General features: G+C 35.2%; 2 protein-coding genes across 7 annotated transcripts in view; one reads left to right on the top strand and one right to left on the bottom strand.

Annotated features, from left to right (window-relative positions):
- LOC149804767 (synaptosomal-associated protein 25-like) overlaps positions 1-7,690 on the bottom strand; it is a 100,308-nt gene extending 92,618 nt beyond the window's left edge. For all 3 annotated transcript variants that reach the window (XM_089944221.1, XM_089944197.1, XM_089944203.1), the window contains exon 1: positions 7,559-7,690. The gene's annotated coding sequence lies outside the window, so the exon portion shown is untranslated. The remainder of the gene's footprint in view (positions 1-7,558) is intronic.
- Positions 7,691-7,886: 196 nt separating this feature from the next.
- The window catches only part of LOC149804766 (uncharacterized), a 108,254-nt gene continuing 98,748 nt past the window's right edge, over positions 7,887-17,392 (top strand). Inside the window, exons 1-2 of one of the 4 annotated variants that reach the window (XM_089944184.1) lie at positions 7,887-8,088; positions 14,525-14,622. In XM_089944184.1, coding sequence (XP_089800310.1) covers positions 14,560-14,622 — 63 coding nt within the window. In that variant the 5' untranslated portion in view covers positions 7,887-8,088; positions 14,525-14,559. Of the gene's footprint in view, positions 8,160-14,501; positions 14,623-17,392 lie in introns of all 4 variants that reach the window. The other 3 variants (XM_089944168.1, XM_089944177.1, XM_089944161.1) reach the window with 3 other exon arrangements.

Genomic DNA, 17,392 nt, shown 5'->3' with positions numbered 1-17,392 from the left:
TCTCACTAATAAAAACAGTTCCTTGCGGGCTTTATATAATTTCTATCAGAGATCATCCTGGGCTTCGCCAATGTCACAAATTGCAATCATTTTTCCTTTATTAGTGACAAAATATACAATCTAATGATTTTTTTGGTGAGAGCCTTTTTAGCTGTTTAATTTGTACATACAATCATGGATCTGGAGTGGATAAATTCAAAGGGACCACGAAAGGAAGCCACAAACTTGGATACACAAACTTGGAATATATCTGTTACATAAACAAATCCTTTGTTCATATTGATAAACCCATCTCTACAGTGCATTGTTACATCATAATCCACTTATGTTGACATCTAGCCTGAGTACTGTATGCTGTGATACACTCAGTTGTGCTACTGGACTATACCTACAATCGACCGACCTCTAAGACCAATAAAATAGTTTTGCTGAAAACTGATTACCCTTGAAGTACCAATCGCTGTGTATTAATACAAAGCAAATGAAAAAATCTCATTCAAAATTATATACTGTCAACAATGCAACTTTATCATGGGTAAACGTAAGTTAGACGTTGCGTGTTCATCGTCTCATCATAATAGTAAGTTAACAAAATTAACAGCATTTGGATTTAGTGCAAATTCATCAGACAACATAGTCACTTAACTTGATGTTATACCTGACAGTCCAACATCATCTACAAGTAGTGATGATAGTAATGCTTCAAGTGCAACACCACATCATGATGAATGGGTGAAAAGTTCCCAAAAATTTCTCAACAGCTGGTACTTGGGTGTCCGTGGCTGAGATCTGATGCAAAGTTAAAGCCATGTTCCATGATGTATGTATCAAGGCACAAGGCAATTAATTTACAACTGGTTGTGATATTTTGAAGGAGTGTGACACCAAATATGAATCCAGAAGGAGTAAGTAATATATGTTAATTTTGTTCATTGATCTTTTACTTTTGCCATCAATCCCATATTACGACTTCATGGACTTAAACTATGTGTGTGTGATTTGGATTTTTAACGTAGCTTTAACAATTTTTCAGTCATATCGCTACAATGTCTGCAGTGTGGCAGTTTACAGTGATGTCTAGCACTGGGGCATCATACCGCAGACATATAGCATGATGTCCCACCGTCATATTATCCTGACACCAGGCTGACTAGTCCTAATACTGACCTCTTAATGCTGAGCACCAAGTGAGGCAGCTGTTAGTACCATTTTTTTATAAGTCTTTGGTATGACTCTGCTGGGGATCAAACCCACGACCTCCCACATCTGAGGCGGATGCTTAACCACTAGGCCACCGGATCTGTGGACTTGAACTATGCAACAAGAAATAGCAAAACAAACAAGTTTTGCAGAACTGAAAATAATTTCTCAAAATACAGGAGTGAAAGAATTAAATTAACTTAAGCCTGGTGAATGGATTCCTATCTCCTAAAAGTCCTTTCAATTCCAATAGTTCCAAGAAATATGAATATGTTCCAATGAAAAATACCCCTTCTGGGCTGAAGTTTCAAATATACAGAAAGATTTTTTTTTAAAATTCAAATAGTCGTTGAATAAATTTAGTTATTATCGTTCAGTTATTCTAGCGGGTCATGCAAAAAAAAAAATCTTTTCAAAAACCAAGTTGGACGATTGAATCTGAAAACACACAGATTGGGACCTACCATTGGCGATTTTTTTTCTTTTAGCATATTTAAGCATAGTTTTCACTAAATATCCACTGATTTGTTGGGTCCAATACATGTGAAATTCTCAAAGGACACACTGTTTCTTCCTGTGGAGTGCATTATTCCCTCTCCAATGTACACCCATTTCTTATTCTGGTCAGCTATGACCAAACTGCACAATAGCTGAAGGTTAGACTCAAGCCTTTTCAACATACTTCAAAGAAACCATCTGTTCTACAATGAGTGAAAGCACTAGCAAATGACTGAAAAATAAATGCCCTTTTCTTTCGTTATAATTACCAATGCCTAAAATGGGTGGGAATTTATGTTAACAGTTCAAATGTGGTCTCAAGCTACCATACATGTGATAACTATTTCCCACATTTTAGATCCCACCTTATTTCCTTAATGTTAACTCATATATGCATATAACACTGCTTACTAAACAACATATTTATTCCAAATTAGTTTTTGGGGTCACATATGCTCTGTGATATGTTTCTTCATTCCTTGTTTAATTTAATGATGGTAAGTAATAGTTATATATACGGTACATTAATGCCAGGTGTTGACTTATGTAAGTTTCATTTGTGGGAATGTTGATCCTAATTTGCTTGTTGAGAAAAAATCTACAGCATACAATGATCATTCAAGGGATTTAGGAAGCAATTCACTATAAGCAAAGCATGTAAAGTGCAGCAAAAACAAATTTCTGAACTCCTGGTTAATGGAGATGTACTTTGTGAAGCTAGCCATAAATGGGGGGGCATTTAATTCATGAATGCATGAAATTGACGGTAGGCATTATACATCACTTATCTTATATTGCAAAGTACAATCATAAATTTTAGTATTAAAACGTATTAAGTTCCTTAAGTCATTAACTATAGTTCCTTACAAAACTTATTTGGAAAATAATACAGTAGTCCCCCTCTTATAAGGCCACCCCTACTGCTGCAGGGAAGTGGCCTTATAATGAGGGTGGCCTTTCTAGAGGGGGATGACAATCGCGAATAGTAAATACATATGAAGAAAGTCACAAGTACATTTATGTCTAAAACATTTAATATTTTCATTAAAAATCACATGCATGTTGTGAAATAAATGTAAAACAAACTGTTTCATTGTTTTCAAAAGAATGTTATGAATAACCATTGATATAGTTTTCAGACTGTCTTAATAATTATGTTACAAATCACATCATCTGTCACTTTGTTGGTAACAGTCTAAAAACCAAACCAGTCTCGTCACAATTAAAAATATCCTTGTTGTCATATCCCATGCATATATCGTTTAGTCTTTTGTTCCAATCTTCATTATTAACATCAGCTGATTCTCCACTAATGACAGAACACTTAATATTGTGTCGCACTTGAAATCTGTGCAACCATCCGTTACTTGTGGTAAAGTCGTCATATCCCAATTCAACTGACATAATTGTTGCTTTTTCTTGTTATTCAAATCAGGATACAAACATATCCTGGCTAAAACAATCTTCTTTTCTCCATCCATTTCACCTTCCCACTTCTGCAGAATTGTTTCCTTATCTTTCAGGATATTGTTATCTGAGTCTTTCCGACATTAGTTTTCTGCAAGGATCTTTGACCCCCCCCCCCACCTGTCGGTCAGTTGAATTAATTTCTCTTCTAAACTGAGAATTTTTCTTTTCCTCGATAACATGTTGAACTCTTTGCAGTAAGTTATTCATGTGGCCAACTACAATACTGATAAAACAATTTTTAATGCATCTAAACAAATTGCTGTGTGTTTATAAAGAAAGTGATCTTGTCACGTGATTCGTTAGTAGCAGTCTAGTACCCTATTGATTTTATATATTTTTTACACTAAGTGAGAGAAGCCAAAACTGTTTTGATATGTACCATTAACATCATGCAGTACTGACCTCGCAGCCGTTAGGATTTGTACTTTTGACAATTATTGTCAGTAGTAATAGCCACTAATTATCAAAGTGAACAAGCTCAACATCTTACTAAGGGAAGCCATAAAGGCTATCAAACCATTTTCCTGATTACTTGTGTATTGTACATTGATACTGTCACTTCTCAACTGTTAATACTGTTCAATAATTGTAATCTTAACAATTATCAGAGTGACTAAATCGGATATCTTATGATAACACAGCAGTAAGGCTAATAGGATTACATGTACTTACCATTTTGTATGGATTAAAATTTGAGTCTTTCTTGGCTTTATGGAATAAATGGGGCTTCTCTTGAGGCGTAAATGATATAATATTAACCTTAGCGGTAAATGTATTTTAGTCAACAATTCTTTCAATAACGAAAACCTGACATCGGGAAACATAAATCGGATTACTTAACACACGTTTTTAATAAAATACTGGTTCTGGATACATATTAAAATAAAATGCGGCCGCTTGTGAGGGGTAAATTTTATATTATTGCATTAATATGCTGGCCGCTGGTCGCGTTAGCTGGGTGGCCTTTCACGAGGGTACTTTTGAACACAAACTCGTCAGTGCCAACAGATTATGGCCGTAAGGAGCGGGTGGCCGCTGGTCAGGGGGGCGTTCAAGAGGGGGACTACTGTATACACAACATAGATTTGCTTAATACCTGACATTTTTATTAAAAATATGACAGACATACAGCCAGATGTCAGGAAAGTAGTTATTTTACATTTGATAATGCATTTATTTCAGGTGACAACAATCACACCTATGCACTAACAGTGATGCGGGATGCAAAGACCATGGAAGTAGTGCAAAACAGTCATGGAATGGTTTATTTTGTAATATTATGGCTGTATTGTTTGTTACCAATACAGTAATTACTATCCCGTCTTTTTCAATTTTCATTGCCTATTACATTAATAGACTTGGGCTCGACCAATGTGGGCATGTGAGAAAGCTTGCTGGTAGCTTTTCATGGGTCGGTAGTTCTTTCTGGGGTTTTCCCTGGGTTCTTCCTATCTTTTGTGCTGAAAAATGGTATTAAACCCTATAACAACAACATTAATAGGCTTGGTAAAATATTCACTACTTGTTCTGGTGACATTTTTTGAAAATTGGCGACAAAATATTGAGGCTGAACTTTTTAACCCTTTACCTCATGCAAGCGTCTTTGGACGCCTCTACTCCATTCGCATGGAAGCACCTTTTGACGCCTCTAAAAGATTCGCATGGAAGCGCCTTTTGACGCCTGCTGTAAACATCAGCCACTTTGAGCTGGTTTTTGTAGCGCCACCTTCGGGGAAAACCCCCTTATTAGATAATACATTCATTTCTACGAATGACAATTACATTAGATCACGTATCACTATTCATGCACTGGTCGATATCTGCTATTTAAAGTAACTGGGTCATAATCTCCACTCTCCAAAATGGCGGCCGTGGATTTCATTCAGTACGTATGAAGTTTTCACAATTAGAATCACAACCACGAAAGATTCAATAAATTAGGTAAAGTCTCTGATATTGATGTAGGCAGCAATTAGTTTTTATAAATTATCAAATTCAGATGACTTAGTGATGCAGACGCACATGAAAACCTTGTAAATTTCAAGTATCAGAAACGGCAGCTACGGTTGGTCACGCGGACTCATTGACATGACAGTGAACGAGTTCTCTCTCGATTTTAAAGCACATAAAAAATTCTTCCGTGAAAAATAATTACACAGCTATAACAAAGGAACTTTACTCTTAAATTTTTCCACATATAATTTATGTGTACCAAAAATGTAAAATGGTTAAAATTCTGTTAAACATATCATCACTACATTGCTTAACAGTTCATAGGCAGGATTTCATTCAGTACTTACGAAGTTTTCACGATTAGAATCACAACTATGAAAGATTCAATAACTTAGGTAAAGGCTCTGATATTTATGCAGGCAGCAATTAGTTTTTATTGATTATCAAATTTAGATGACTTGGTGATGTAGACGCAGACGAAAAACATGTAAATTTCGAGTATGGTAAATGACAGCTACGGTTGGTCACGCGGCCTCACTGACATGACGGTGAACAAGTTCTCTTTCAAATTTAAAGCACATAAAAAATTCTTCCGTGAAAAATAATTACACAGCTATAACAATCGGACTTTACTCTTAAATTTTTCCACATATAATAGATGTGCACCAAAAATGTAAAATGGTTAAAACTGCTGCTAAACGTAACATCACTACATTGCTTAACAATTCACAGGCAGGCCTATGTGTACACTGTCGACTAGGCAACAGGTGTTCTATTTATAGCGTGCTGCACTTTGTCACTATGCTCTATGAGGTAAAGGGTTAAAAGCCAGGACCATCTCTGTCTATGATAGTAAGTGGCAATATGTGTCCAAAGTGGTGTATAAAAGAGGAATTTGTTGATATAAAATGCTCTTAGCAGTGTGTCCACTTGCTGAACAGCATTCTGCATTGATAATATTTTCTGACTTTAACTTCTCTTTGCAAACAATGGTTTGGCCATGTCAAGTTAATTTATTCTAAATAACTTACAGATTACTGCTCATTCACTGGAAAAGATACAACTGCAGCAATTAGGAACTTATATTTTATAATAAAAGTGTATATGCTGTTATCTATAAAACTGCATGAATACATAAGTTATATGAAGAACATTTTCTATTCCTACAATATGAATGCATAAATCATCATGAAATTTAGAACTGACTTCTTATAATTATGCTTTATATGACATTTATAAATATATAAAAGATGATAACAAGTAGAACACATTAGTAGGCTGAAATTTCCTCATATAAGAAAGCACTAAATTTCACCAATGAATAATAATAATAATAATAATAATAATAATCTCTTATCAGTATATCATCATTATCATAAACTGAATGCTAAATTGTGATAAAAACAAGGCTGCCCTTCAAAATGCTAAAAGCACTCTGAAAGTGACCTAAGCACACTGAAGATTCTCCCTAAGACTTTCCCACACATTCACTTGACATGGCCCTGATCACTCCCGCCCAATATGCAAGAACAACATGCTGAATGGAATACTGCCTTGTCTTTGGCCAACTGAAGATAAGTTATAAATAAATACAGGGCATCATTTTCTTTTAACCAATGAGAGGACAGTACTCCATTCAGCAGGATTTCACTTGCATATTAAGTGGGCATGACCAGAGCCATGACAAGCAGTAGCATGGAAAAATGATTTAGCATTCCTTAAAGGTATGATATTAAGTAAAACTTTTGATAGGTGATACACAGTCAAATGCCTGAGCTAAATATCGGTGCCAAATTTATTAAGCTACACAAAGCATAGCTTGAAATATCTGTGTTTATTCTTAAATAGGTCGTACGAGCAAGGAGACAAGTGTCCTCCCCCTTTGTAGTTATTATATAGTACATGTATGACAGGTCAATTGTAAGCAATGATACAAGCTCCTATGTACCAAAGTTAAATATATAACATGGGCAAAGTGATTTTTTGGTAACCAAAACCTGTTTTGGAATTCCCAAGAATGATAACTAGAGGGGACAGTTACTGCAAGTTAATATGCAACACTGAAATGAGTATAATCCATGGGCCCATTTACTTGAAATTATCAATATTGTATTAGCCCACAGAACATAAAATTTTGCGTAGAATTCAGAAAATGTGTGACCTATTCAAATGATCAAAATCTCATCATTGAATGCGAACAGTTTATACAACTCGTTTAAATCAATGAGAATACAATGTCAAAATGACACACCAGCTGTCAAATAATTTGACAAATGTTGAGCATAATGTAGATCAACTCGATCTCATTTAATATGAATGGCTGTTTTACTTGGTTTCATTCAAGTCCAACGACGGGGAAATATAATAGGACTGTTAAAAAGAATATTAAACGCAATAGGTGGAACAATCTGAATAAGACAACTGCTCAAAATCTTACTGATAGGATGATAGTTTAGTTGTTCGAGCACAGCCTCCTCCGAATAGTCATCTGCATGACGTCAGACGATGCGGATAATCAGTCTCAAATATGGAATATTTTTCCCTCATAGAAACACATATTGATTGAAATATCAATTTAATTTTAACAAGCTTATATACACTCTAAAACTAAATAGAACTACATTTTTATTTTGTAATTGTAATTATTTTTACCCTATTAGTTGCTTGTGTAGATAACACAATTTGAAAACCAGACCATTACGATTCGGAACCAAACAAATCCGATTCAGTAGTTGGAAATACTCCTGTCTTTATCATTGCTCTTATTGAAAATGTTAGGCAACATCAACCTGAACTGAGCATTTGGGTAGCTGTGATCAGCGTCGTGAGTGTAGTTAAGGAGTGGAAAGCAGCGCGCTTCATACAGTGCATTATCAATGAACATAATTAGTTTTTGTCAAAGAGCACATATGTCGTACACAACATGTTTTGTAAGCTGATGATTAATGATATTGTTTTGCTGTTGCGGTAAGTCATGTGCAGACAAGCTAACACCTTCTGGAGCCAAATCTGTATGAAATGACAGAAGTCGTTTGCAGGTGACCCTTTTAAAGTTGTGGACAGTATTTTTGTCCGATATTTATGAACAAGCTCAATTTATAATGGACTTCATTTCGTCTTATTTAAGAAAATGGACAAATTTGTGTAATTTGAAGATTTTGTTTATCAAATTGTTCAAAATAACCAAATAGGCACATTATAACCGAAGAGCACCGAAAGGCAGAGGTCACTGGGGACAAATATGCTTACAATTATAAGAGGCTAGTCTGGTAATTGAGCCCCCAAATCCATAAGACCATGGGCTTACTCCATATATGACGACTAACTGTGATGTTTTCAAAATATTTTTGTAAGTATCATTCACTGTGACTTAGTCAGGCTATTCTGCACATGTTCGGTTTTGATCACCAGTACTGGCACAAAACACATACCAAATTCGACCAATTGACGAAAATATAATACTGCTCTACTTCCCATTTGAAAAGTGGTAATTATCACCAGAACATTTTGTTAAAAATAATACTATCCGACAAGTCACATGGGTCATCTATGCACATTTACTCATTTTAAATTGGGTTCTTTTTAAATTTTGACACTAATTTTCTTTAACCAAAGTCTGTTCAATTCTGATTATTGAATACTCTGCACCTTAAATGTCATCAGGTAACTTCATGTGAAAATTATTGATCTCATTGGTCTTTCACAGTGGTAGCCATGTGCTAAACACAGGTCAAGCAGAGGGCATTTCTAATGAAATCGTCACAATATAGGGTAGTACAAATTAGTTTTTTAATAGCAGCAATTACTTATCCTGTCGCTATTGCTTAGCTAATCTAATTTCATGCAAAACTATATTCGATCTTTATGATGTGAATTATCCTCCTAGAGTGGAGAAATAGTCAGTATGACCTTTTTCACACCACTCTGGTGCATGTACCTATATGTCATTCTTTTTACGGATGCCATGCTGTATAGACGTATGAAGCTGTTTTGACTGAAAAATTATGCCTGTGGACAACTAATATACCGCAGTTAGCAGTCTATCTCTACAGTGTTTAATAATTCTCAGTGTTACTACTGTCTGTTCGTTTCCAAAACCATATTGTAGCCTTTTGTTTTCCCTCTTAGAACTTTGCTCTTTGCGGATGTATGTGTGTGCTTTACACTTTTAACGTAGCTTTAACATTTTTTCAGTCATATTGCTGTGATGTCTGCAGTGTGGCAGTTTATATTCTCTATCAACCCAGATTCCTCTAGGACCAGTTTTTCACCACCATTTGCTTTGGTGGATGAATTGAGACAGATTCCTGAATGGGGTCCACATGCATGCACCCAATCTCCATTCCTATCTGTTCACAGATGCATCTTATTCAGAGTGGGGAGCCCATTTAGAGCTGGAAGGCATAATTTTCCACGGTTCCTGGACTCTGCCGAATTGTCTCTCTACATCAACAACCTGGAAATGAAAGTAGTATTTCTCGCATTTCAAGGGTGCATCAACTTAATAAGGGACACTGTGTCATGGTCTTCTCAGAAAGCATGTCTTTCATAGCCTACCTACAATGTCAAGGGGTTCTGAAACCATTTCCTCTTGGCAGCCTCAGAGAATGTCACAATCTGAGTTTGCCACATTATGGGCAAGATGAACGTATTAGTGGACAACCTGCCCAGAACAGATCAAGAAGTCCTAAAAAATGTCTCTTCACCCCTCAGTAATAATAATAATAATAATAATGAGGAATTTGTTTTGCGCCTAATCTTCAGAAACTCTAAGCACTTTACAACATAAGACAACACCTATAACATAAAAAACATGTATAATTATACGATTACAAAAACAAACACCATAAAATTAGAAAACATAAAAAACATACTGAAAATATTTCAGGTAGGAAACATTATTAGGTCCTTAAGTTTGTGCTTGCAGTCGAAATAAGTGTGTTTTAAGAGTCCCTGTTTTCCCTTTGGGGAAGACCTCTAGTGGATCTGTTTACGACCAAGCTCAACAACAAACTTCCCTTTTACGTGTCTCCTGTCCCGGATCAGAAAGCATGGGCAGTCGTTGCATTCAGCTCCCAGTGGGATTGCCTATTTGCTTATGCCTTCCCACCTTTCCAACTGCTAGCACAAGTTCTGCAAAGAGTCCAAACTTCCACTGCTCTGATCATTCTCATTGCCCCATTGTGGCCCCAACAACCGCGGTTCATCAATCTCCTAGAGCTCTTGATAGATCAACCCAGGTCTCTACCATACAGGAGGGATCTCCTGTCATAACACCATTGATCCAATCTCCCCAACAGCCCAGACATTCTCCGCCTTCATGCCTGGCTAATCTCAAACGATCTCTCCACCAGAACAAGTTTTCGGACAGAGTCACCAGCTGCATCATTCAAGCCATGAGAGCTTCTGCATCCAAGTTTATGATGCCAGATGGAGAATCCTCTGTGATTGGTGCAATAGTTGATCCTATCTGCCCTTCTGTAACGTCCATTGCTGATTTCCTTTTTGTTCCTCTTTGAGACCAAAAGATGTTAAGCATCCATTTATCAAAGGCTATCAAGCTGTCATCTCCAGCATACTTAAATTCCTGCATGGCACAGACATTGGTTCAGGCGATCTTATAAAGTTTTTTGAGCTTCAGAGACCTGTTTCTCACTCCCTTGTGCCCAGGTAGAATCTTTGTTCTTTGGTCATTAACAAAGCATCTTATGAACCATTGAGTGGAACTTCCTTTTTTGGATCTCACACTCAAAACACTGTTCCTTCTTATTCTTGCCTCAGCAAGATGAAGTGAAATTAATACATTGTCCATTGACTGGCTGTCTTATCTATTTACCCATAGAGATTTCAGTCCCAGTTTATGCACAAGGGATGATCAAGATAGACTTTTATGCTCAGTGTGTGCTCTTGGCTTCTATCTTAATGTCTCCAGAGCAAAAAGAAAAGGTAGAAAACTTCTCTTTCTCCCGATTGAGGACTCTATAGACATTTCAGCTTCCACTATCTTCTGGTGGATTGTCATTACAATCAAATGAGCCTTTGAGTTTCTCACCGATTGAGATCTCACCCATATGAAACTTAAAGCCCACAAGGTTCAAGCCATTCCTACCTCATGGGCCTACTTTAATCATTCCTCTCCTGAGAATATTATGAAAGCAGCTTTTTGGCTCGTCCATAATTCTTTTTCCTCTTTTTACCTCTGCTTATTAGACACAACAGAGTGCAGGCATCGTTTCTCTGGGTCCATTGTTATGGCACAGCATGCTACTCAGAGAGACATGAACATTCTATGGAAGTGTACCACTTCCGCTATGGTGAGTACATTTAATTTCTGTTTTTTGATCAGTTTGACATCAGCCCACCCACTGTACTGACAAATTCAGCTAAGCAATAGCGGCAGTATAAAAGTAATTGCTGCTATTAAAATGTAGTTTTTTGGGGGGTAAAACTAATTTTAATAATGCAATACTTACCTGTTGCTATTGCAGAATACCCTCCTCCCACCCCACTCTGATATATTGCATATTTCTTGTCTGTGAAAAGATGACATATAGGTACATTTACCTTTTGTGCATGACCATGTGACAGAGTGGTGTGCAAAATTTAATGTAACAATGTCACTAAATGTCAAGAGATATTAAACAAACTAAACCAATTTTTTTTTAAATCAGTACAAGTTAAACAGTTTATAAAAATAAGTTCAGTTGAAGAGAGACAACAATGAATATGATGTAATGTGTTTACAGTGCCTCATTTATGGGAAAAAATGGCTAAAGAGTTTTGAAACATTATATACCCAGGAATTTCTTGACAAACCATTTGAGCAACAAGTTGACAAATTGGTTAGCAGACAGTAGAGTAGGTTTGGGACAACTTCTTGCAAAAGTTAGAAACTTGGAATTAAGATCCAGTGTTGTTTTTAGCTTAGGTAAATATTTCTGTCTTTTAAATGTATTTATTTGCCTGATTCTAAAAGATAAATATTAAATAGAATGTCATGGGGTGGGTCTTCATGTTGACATCTTGAAATCACATATGCATCTAGATTAGAAATGTGGGATATTTTTGTACACTTTATGAGAATTACTTACCTTAATTAAAAGACAATCATTCTTTCTTGACATAAATAATAATTGGATTTTCAACCAGAAATAACATGTGATCCAGTATTTACAGAAATAACCGATCGTTGCACAGAATAGTATGATGTGCAGAATAGGCTGCCATGATGGTGCTTTTAAAACTGATGAAGGCATTTATTTTGGATTTGACTATGTTCCTCCATCAGATTGAAGGTTTTATACTCAAGATGAAGTTCATAAATTTCTAAAATTTTATTATGTGTACTTCAAAAAAATATGTTTTTAATGGGACATTTTAATGCCAGAGCTCACAGCATCAAAGATTCTTTGGAAAAGATGTATTCCTTGTCAACACTGATTTTGATGCTGATTATATCAAATTTTTCAATAATACAGCAAAAATTCTTGACAAGTATAAATTGCCTAAGAAATGAGTAACACTAGATCAATAAATTAATACTGCTGGAAAGATACTGTCAGACATATGCAAGGGGTCAAGTGACTTCTCCTTTTGGACAGAATAAGGATAAGTGAGAGCTAAACAAGGAGAAGTTATAGCAAATCAAGAAACATCGGAAACTTTGTCATATATATATCTTTAAAGACCACCCCTTCTGCCAAAAACTATGGTCTCAAGACAGGTAGTCTCTCATAACAGGTCATACCACTATATAATCAGCAAATCAGCATTGATGATATGGTCTTTAAAGACAGGTGGTCTCACATAACAGTGGTCTTTAAAGACAGGTTTACTGTATGTATATATATATATATATATATATATATATATATATGTGTGTGTGTGTGTGTCTGCTTTGGTTCTCTTATTTCAGCTGTGTCCTTTATTCACATTTTTATTAGTATGCACATTTGTATTCAACATTGGTTGTAAGCATTACTGTTTTTCAAAAAGAAAATTCTGTTTTTGTATATTTTAAACACGTTAGTGTAAAAATGTCATGCTCATACACTGTGTATTTTAGACATATCACTTTAAAAAAGCACAGTTGAAGCTATACATTGTGATTAATTTTAACAGATATGAGTACCTAGATTATAGATGTATAGTTTCAAGTTGGTTACAATGCTTAATCAACTATCACTTAAGCCTGAATTATTTAATTTTTACCATCTAAAGCTTCACCGAAGAATAGCAGTCAAGAAAGTTTCTAAACTATAGTTTGAAACATCCTCATGGCCTGTAACATTGCTGCCATTGAATAGTTTCACACACCAGTCCTACCAGTCCTAACATTAACCTCTTGATGCTGAGCACCAAGTGAAGCAGCTGCTAGTACTATTTTTGTAAGTCTTTGGTATGATTTGGCCATGGTTTGAGCCCACGACCTCCCACATCCAAGGCAGACACTCTAACCGCTTATCTGATGGAAATACATTATCACTAAAATCAAGATGGTTGGAAAATAGAATGGCTAATTTTATTAATAATATTGATGCCAGTAACCTTGAACAAAGACTCAGAATGCACAAAATAATATATAATCCAAATATCATAAAAATGTTGGCAGTGTCTTTTCATCGATCTCATTCAGTGGCACTACTTTAAAATGTTTTGTAATAAATAGTGGCCATTCAATTTGTAATAAAATAGCAATGATGGTTTGGAACTAAATGACAAAATGCCTATAGAAAATATCACCGTGCAAGAAATATACATAATAATAACCAACTATAAACAAATAGGACATATCTTGTCCATCCTGATTTGAGTTTATACAAATCAGATAATCCATTTTGATCTTTAATGTCACTTAATTTGTGCTTATGATGAGCACTTTTCATTTGTAATACATTTGCATAGTATCAAAGTTCATCTCATTTAGCTGTCATCATGTTTTCATTTGCATATATTTCTGAAATACCTATAAAGATTCTCATCATCCTTGTCATGAATCATTATGAAATGGAGAAAGTTTATTTAGTGATGTAGATGTCTGCTGCTTTGATCTTGGTATCAAGGACATAGTTACTGAAAATTTGTGTTGAGTGTTTGGTTCAAGTTGTTTCATTTGCTCAAATGTCTGAAGTCTTGATGGGAAGATTTGTGTTTTTTATTTATTTTTTTACGAAACCTTTAAATATATTTTCTTCACACTATGAATGAGTCATTATCAAACTTGCCTTTTTGACCCTGGATATCAAACTTTAGTGTTGGTTGATGCCAATCAGTGTAATTTCAATAGATATTTTAGATGATTGTTTAATTGTACTTATTGTGAATTAATTTCTTATTATTTTTTGTTTTTGTTTACTGAAACTCTGTACATTTTGTTACAGTATTCTTGCCGTATGAGTCAAAGTGTTCAGTAGAGAAGACAAGGAGGGATAATCATTAATGATGGAGGAATCTGTAGAATATACCTGTGACCTGTGCAAGATCTCTTATGCTGCAGAAACTGTAAGTCATGTGCACCAAATGTTGTCAAATATTGTTCATTGATATTAGTTGTAATATCTGGTTATTGTTTTCAGAGTTGGAAGAAAATTTGTAATATTTGTAAATATTTAAATATTGAAAATGACTGTACTTAGATGTGGTAAATATCTGGCTATGTTTAAGTCAAGATTATTGAGGCAGTTGGGGCAAAATATTTGCTACCTACATATTAAACCAGCTTTACCTCTGTAATAAATTTTGTTGACATGAAGTAATGTTTGAAGGACCTCATGGATTGAGATTAAATTTGGAATGAGGAATGAGACTTTACGCTTAAGAGATCTGGCTAAAATTTGTTTTTAAATTTATTTGGGGCAAATATGGATTTAGGATCTGTATTTTTTAGTTAGACCTTCAACTTTAATTTAATAACCTAAGTAATTTTTCAGCACTTTAAGGATTTCATTGAAATTTTATATGTGAATGTAAATTTAGAAAACCAAGGTCAGGTTTGATCTTCAGTGTTGTGAAGCAGAGCTTTACAAAGTTGGGGCTTTTGTTTGACTTTGAACTTTGCTCTTTAATGTCTGTTCAAGAACTTTTGAAAACTATTAATGAATTGAAATCATATTTTGTATGCAGCTTTATGTTAGGATCACTGAGGTCAAGTTTGATTTTTATCATTTTCTGAAAAAAATGTTTTTAGATTTGTATCTATATGGGCCATTATCCAATAATAGACCCATTTCATAATCTATTGTACAAGTCATCTCCTATGCTGGGATTTTATCATGAATGAAGCACAAGAAGTAGGGGCCCTTGTTGGCTGAGTGGAATAGGGTGTTTGCCTTTACAGATCACTATCTACTCATCTATGTCCACGTGGGTTTGAGTTAACCAATATGGATATGTTAGAAAGCTTGTGAGTAGTTTCCTTTGGATTTCTGACTCCAGGGTTCATTCTCCCCAAGTATACTGGCTGCCATATGTAGTCTATTCTGTGCTGAAAAATGGTGTTAAACCCCATATAAACACAGATCTATTTCATGGAGACAGCTATGTGACACAAAGAGTAGTGTTAAACATTATAGCCTGTTCTTGTATATTTGAATGTGTTAAATGTGAAATGATCATCCATTTGACCACTGAGTTTAATTCTTATTCTTCCTGTATTACTCCAGTTCTTTCCATCTGTCCATTAACTTTTCCTTTTCTCACAATAACTTCAGTTCTGCAGTACTTATCATTACTAAACTTTACAGGTAAATTCTTCTTGATGATAGAAAGAAATATATTTTTGTTGGGGATGAAGATGAAAGTCACTGTGACTGAAAGAATAAGTCTGTTTTTCACATAACATTAGCTCTTTGTTGCAGACCTTTACAAAGTGTGTGGATGAAGGGTAAGGAAAAAGTCTTTTGATTTTGAGGTCAAAGGTCATGGCCACTAGCTGAAAGCTTTTTTGCTGTTGTTGTAGTTGTTATAGGGTTTAACACCATTTTTCAGCACAAGATAGGCTATACATGGCGGCCAGTATTAATGGTGGACGAAGAACCCAGGAAAACCCCAGAAAGAACCACCGACCCACAAGAAGCTACCGGCAAGCTTTCTCACATATGCACATTGGCTGAGCCCGAGACTCGAACCTACGCAGACAGAGGTGATATGGCAGTGATCTGTGACGGAGAGCGCTTTAGACCACTCGGCCACTCGGGGCCCCCTAACTGAAAGCAGAAAAAAGGTTTGTGCACAGCAGCATTAGTTCTGCATCAAAGTCCTTGACCAAACTTTCAGGATCTTTTGCACTTGGAGTAAGAAAGAAACATATTGATTGGGGTGGGTCAGAAGTCAGATTCACTGTGATCAATGCTCAAATTTAAAAAGATTTAGACAGTCAGTGTGCAAGTGGTTTTTAAAAAAGAAATCACTTGCCTGACTTAAAATTCACTTGCCCAGCAAAGACATGGCTATTACATTGATACACCCACCTGTTCCTAAAATATTAACTGATTATTCCCTTATATTTGTGATATTGTTTCAGGGTTCTCACACTAATGGGAAATTGGAGATAAAGTCTACATAATGATAGAAATTTCCAGACTGGGAATAGTCCTTAAATTTTGCAATTTAAAATTGATGAGAGTCAGTAATAAAAAAAAAACAAGAATTTTCCACCACCACTTGATAGCAGAAACAAATATGTATATGAGCCATAATTGAACTGCTCTTGAGTTACATTGAGTTCTGACCAGAATATTCTGAGGTTGCAGTTTGATCATTTGGGTTCTTGCTGTAAACATTGGTACTCATTCTGTTCAAATGCTCAGTCAAGCTTTGTCAAGCTTTAAACTGACCTTTTTTAATTAAGTCTTTTCAAGCAATGGATTTTTAACCAAATCCACATGGCAAGTTTAAGTTTTGTTTAAAAAATGTTTATTGGTTTTGGTTTTTATTGGCACAGATCATTCAGGTTTAAAACAGAAGATAATATTACAAGATTATCGGAAGCTAACATTTTAGTACTTTGCATTTGTGTTTTGTGTAATTTTATCCCGTGATAGGAAATGTTTACTTTGTATATCATGCATATATAGATTTCATGTGGTACATATGCCATATCCTTTTGTATAATTTTGATGTTTCTGTCACTAATAACATTTGCTTTTTTTCTTCTCCATAATTAGATGCTAAGTCATTTATTAGATAATTTAATTTAGACATTGCTCTCTTGACTTAAAGCTGATTATTTGATTTTGTTAGAATTTAAACTGTGAAAGGAAAACACATCTAA

The sequence above is a fragment of the Sinohyriopsis cumingii genome, chromosome 2, assembly GCF_028554795.1.
Source record: "Sinohyriopsis cumingii isolate HCF-2022 chromosome 2, ASM2855479v2, whole genome shotgun sequence".
Lineage (NCBI taxonomy): Eukaryota > Metazoa > Mollusca > Bivalvia > Unionida > Unionidae > Sinohyriopsis > Sinohyriopsis cumingii.
Note: the sequence above shows the minus strand (reverse complement) of the source record. Positions and strands in the feature narration are given on the sequence as shown.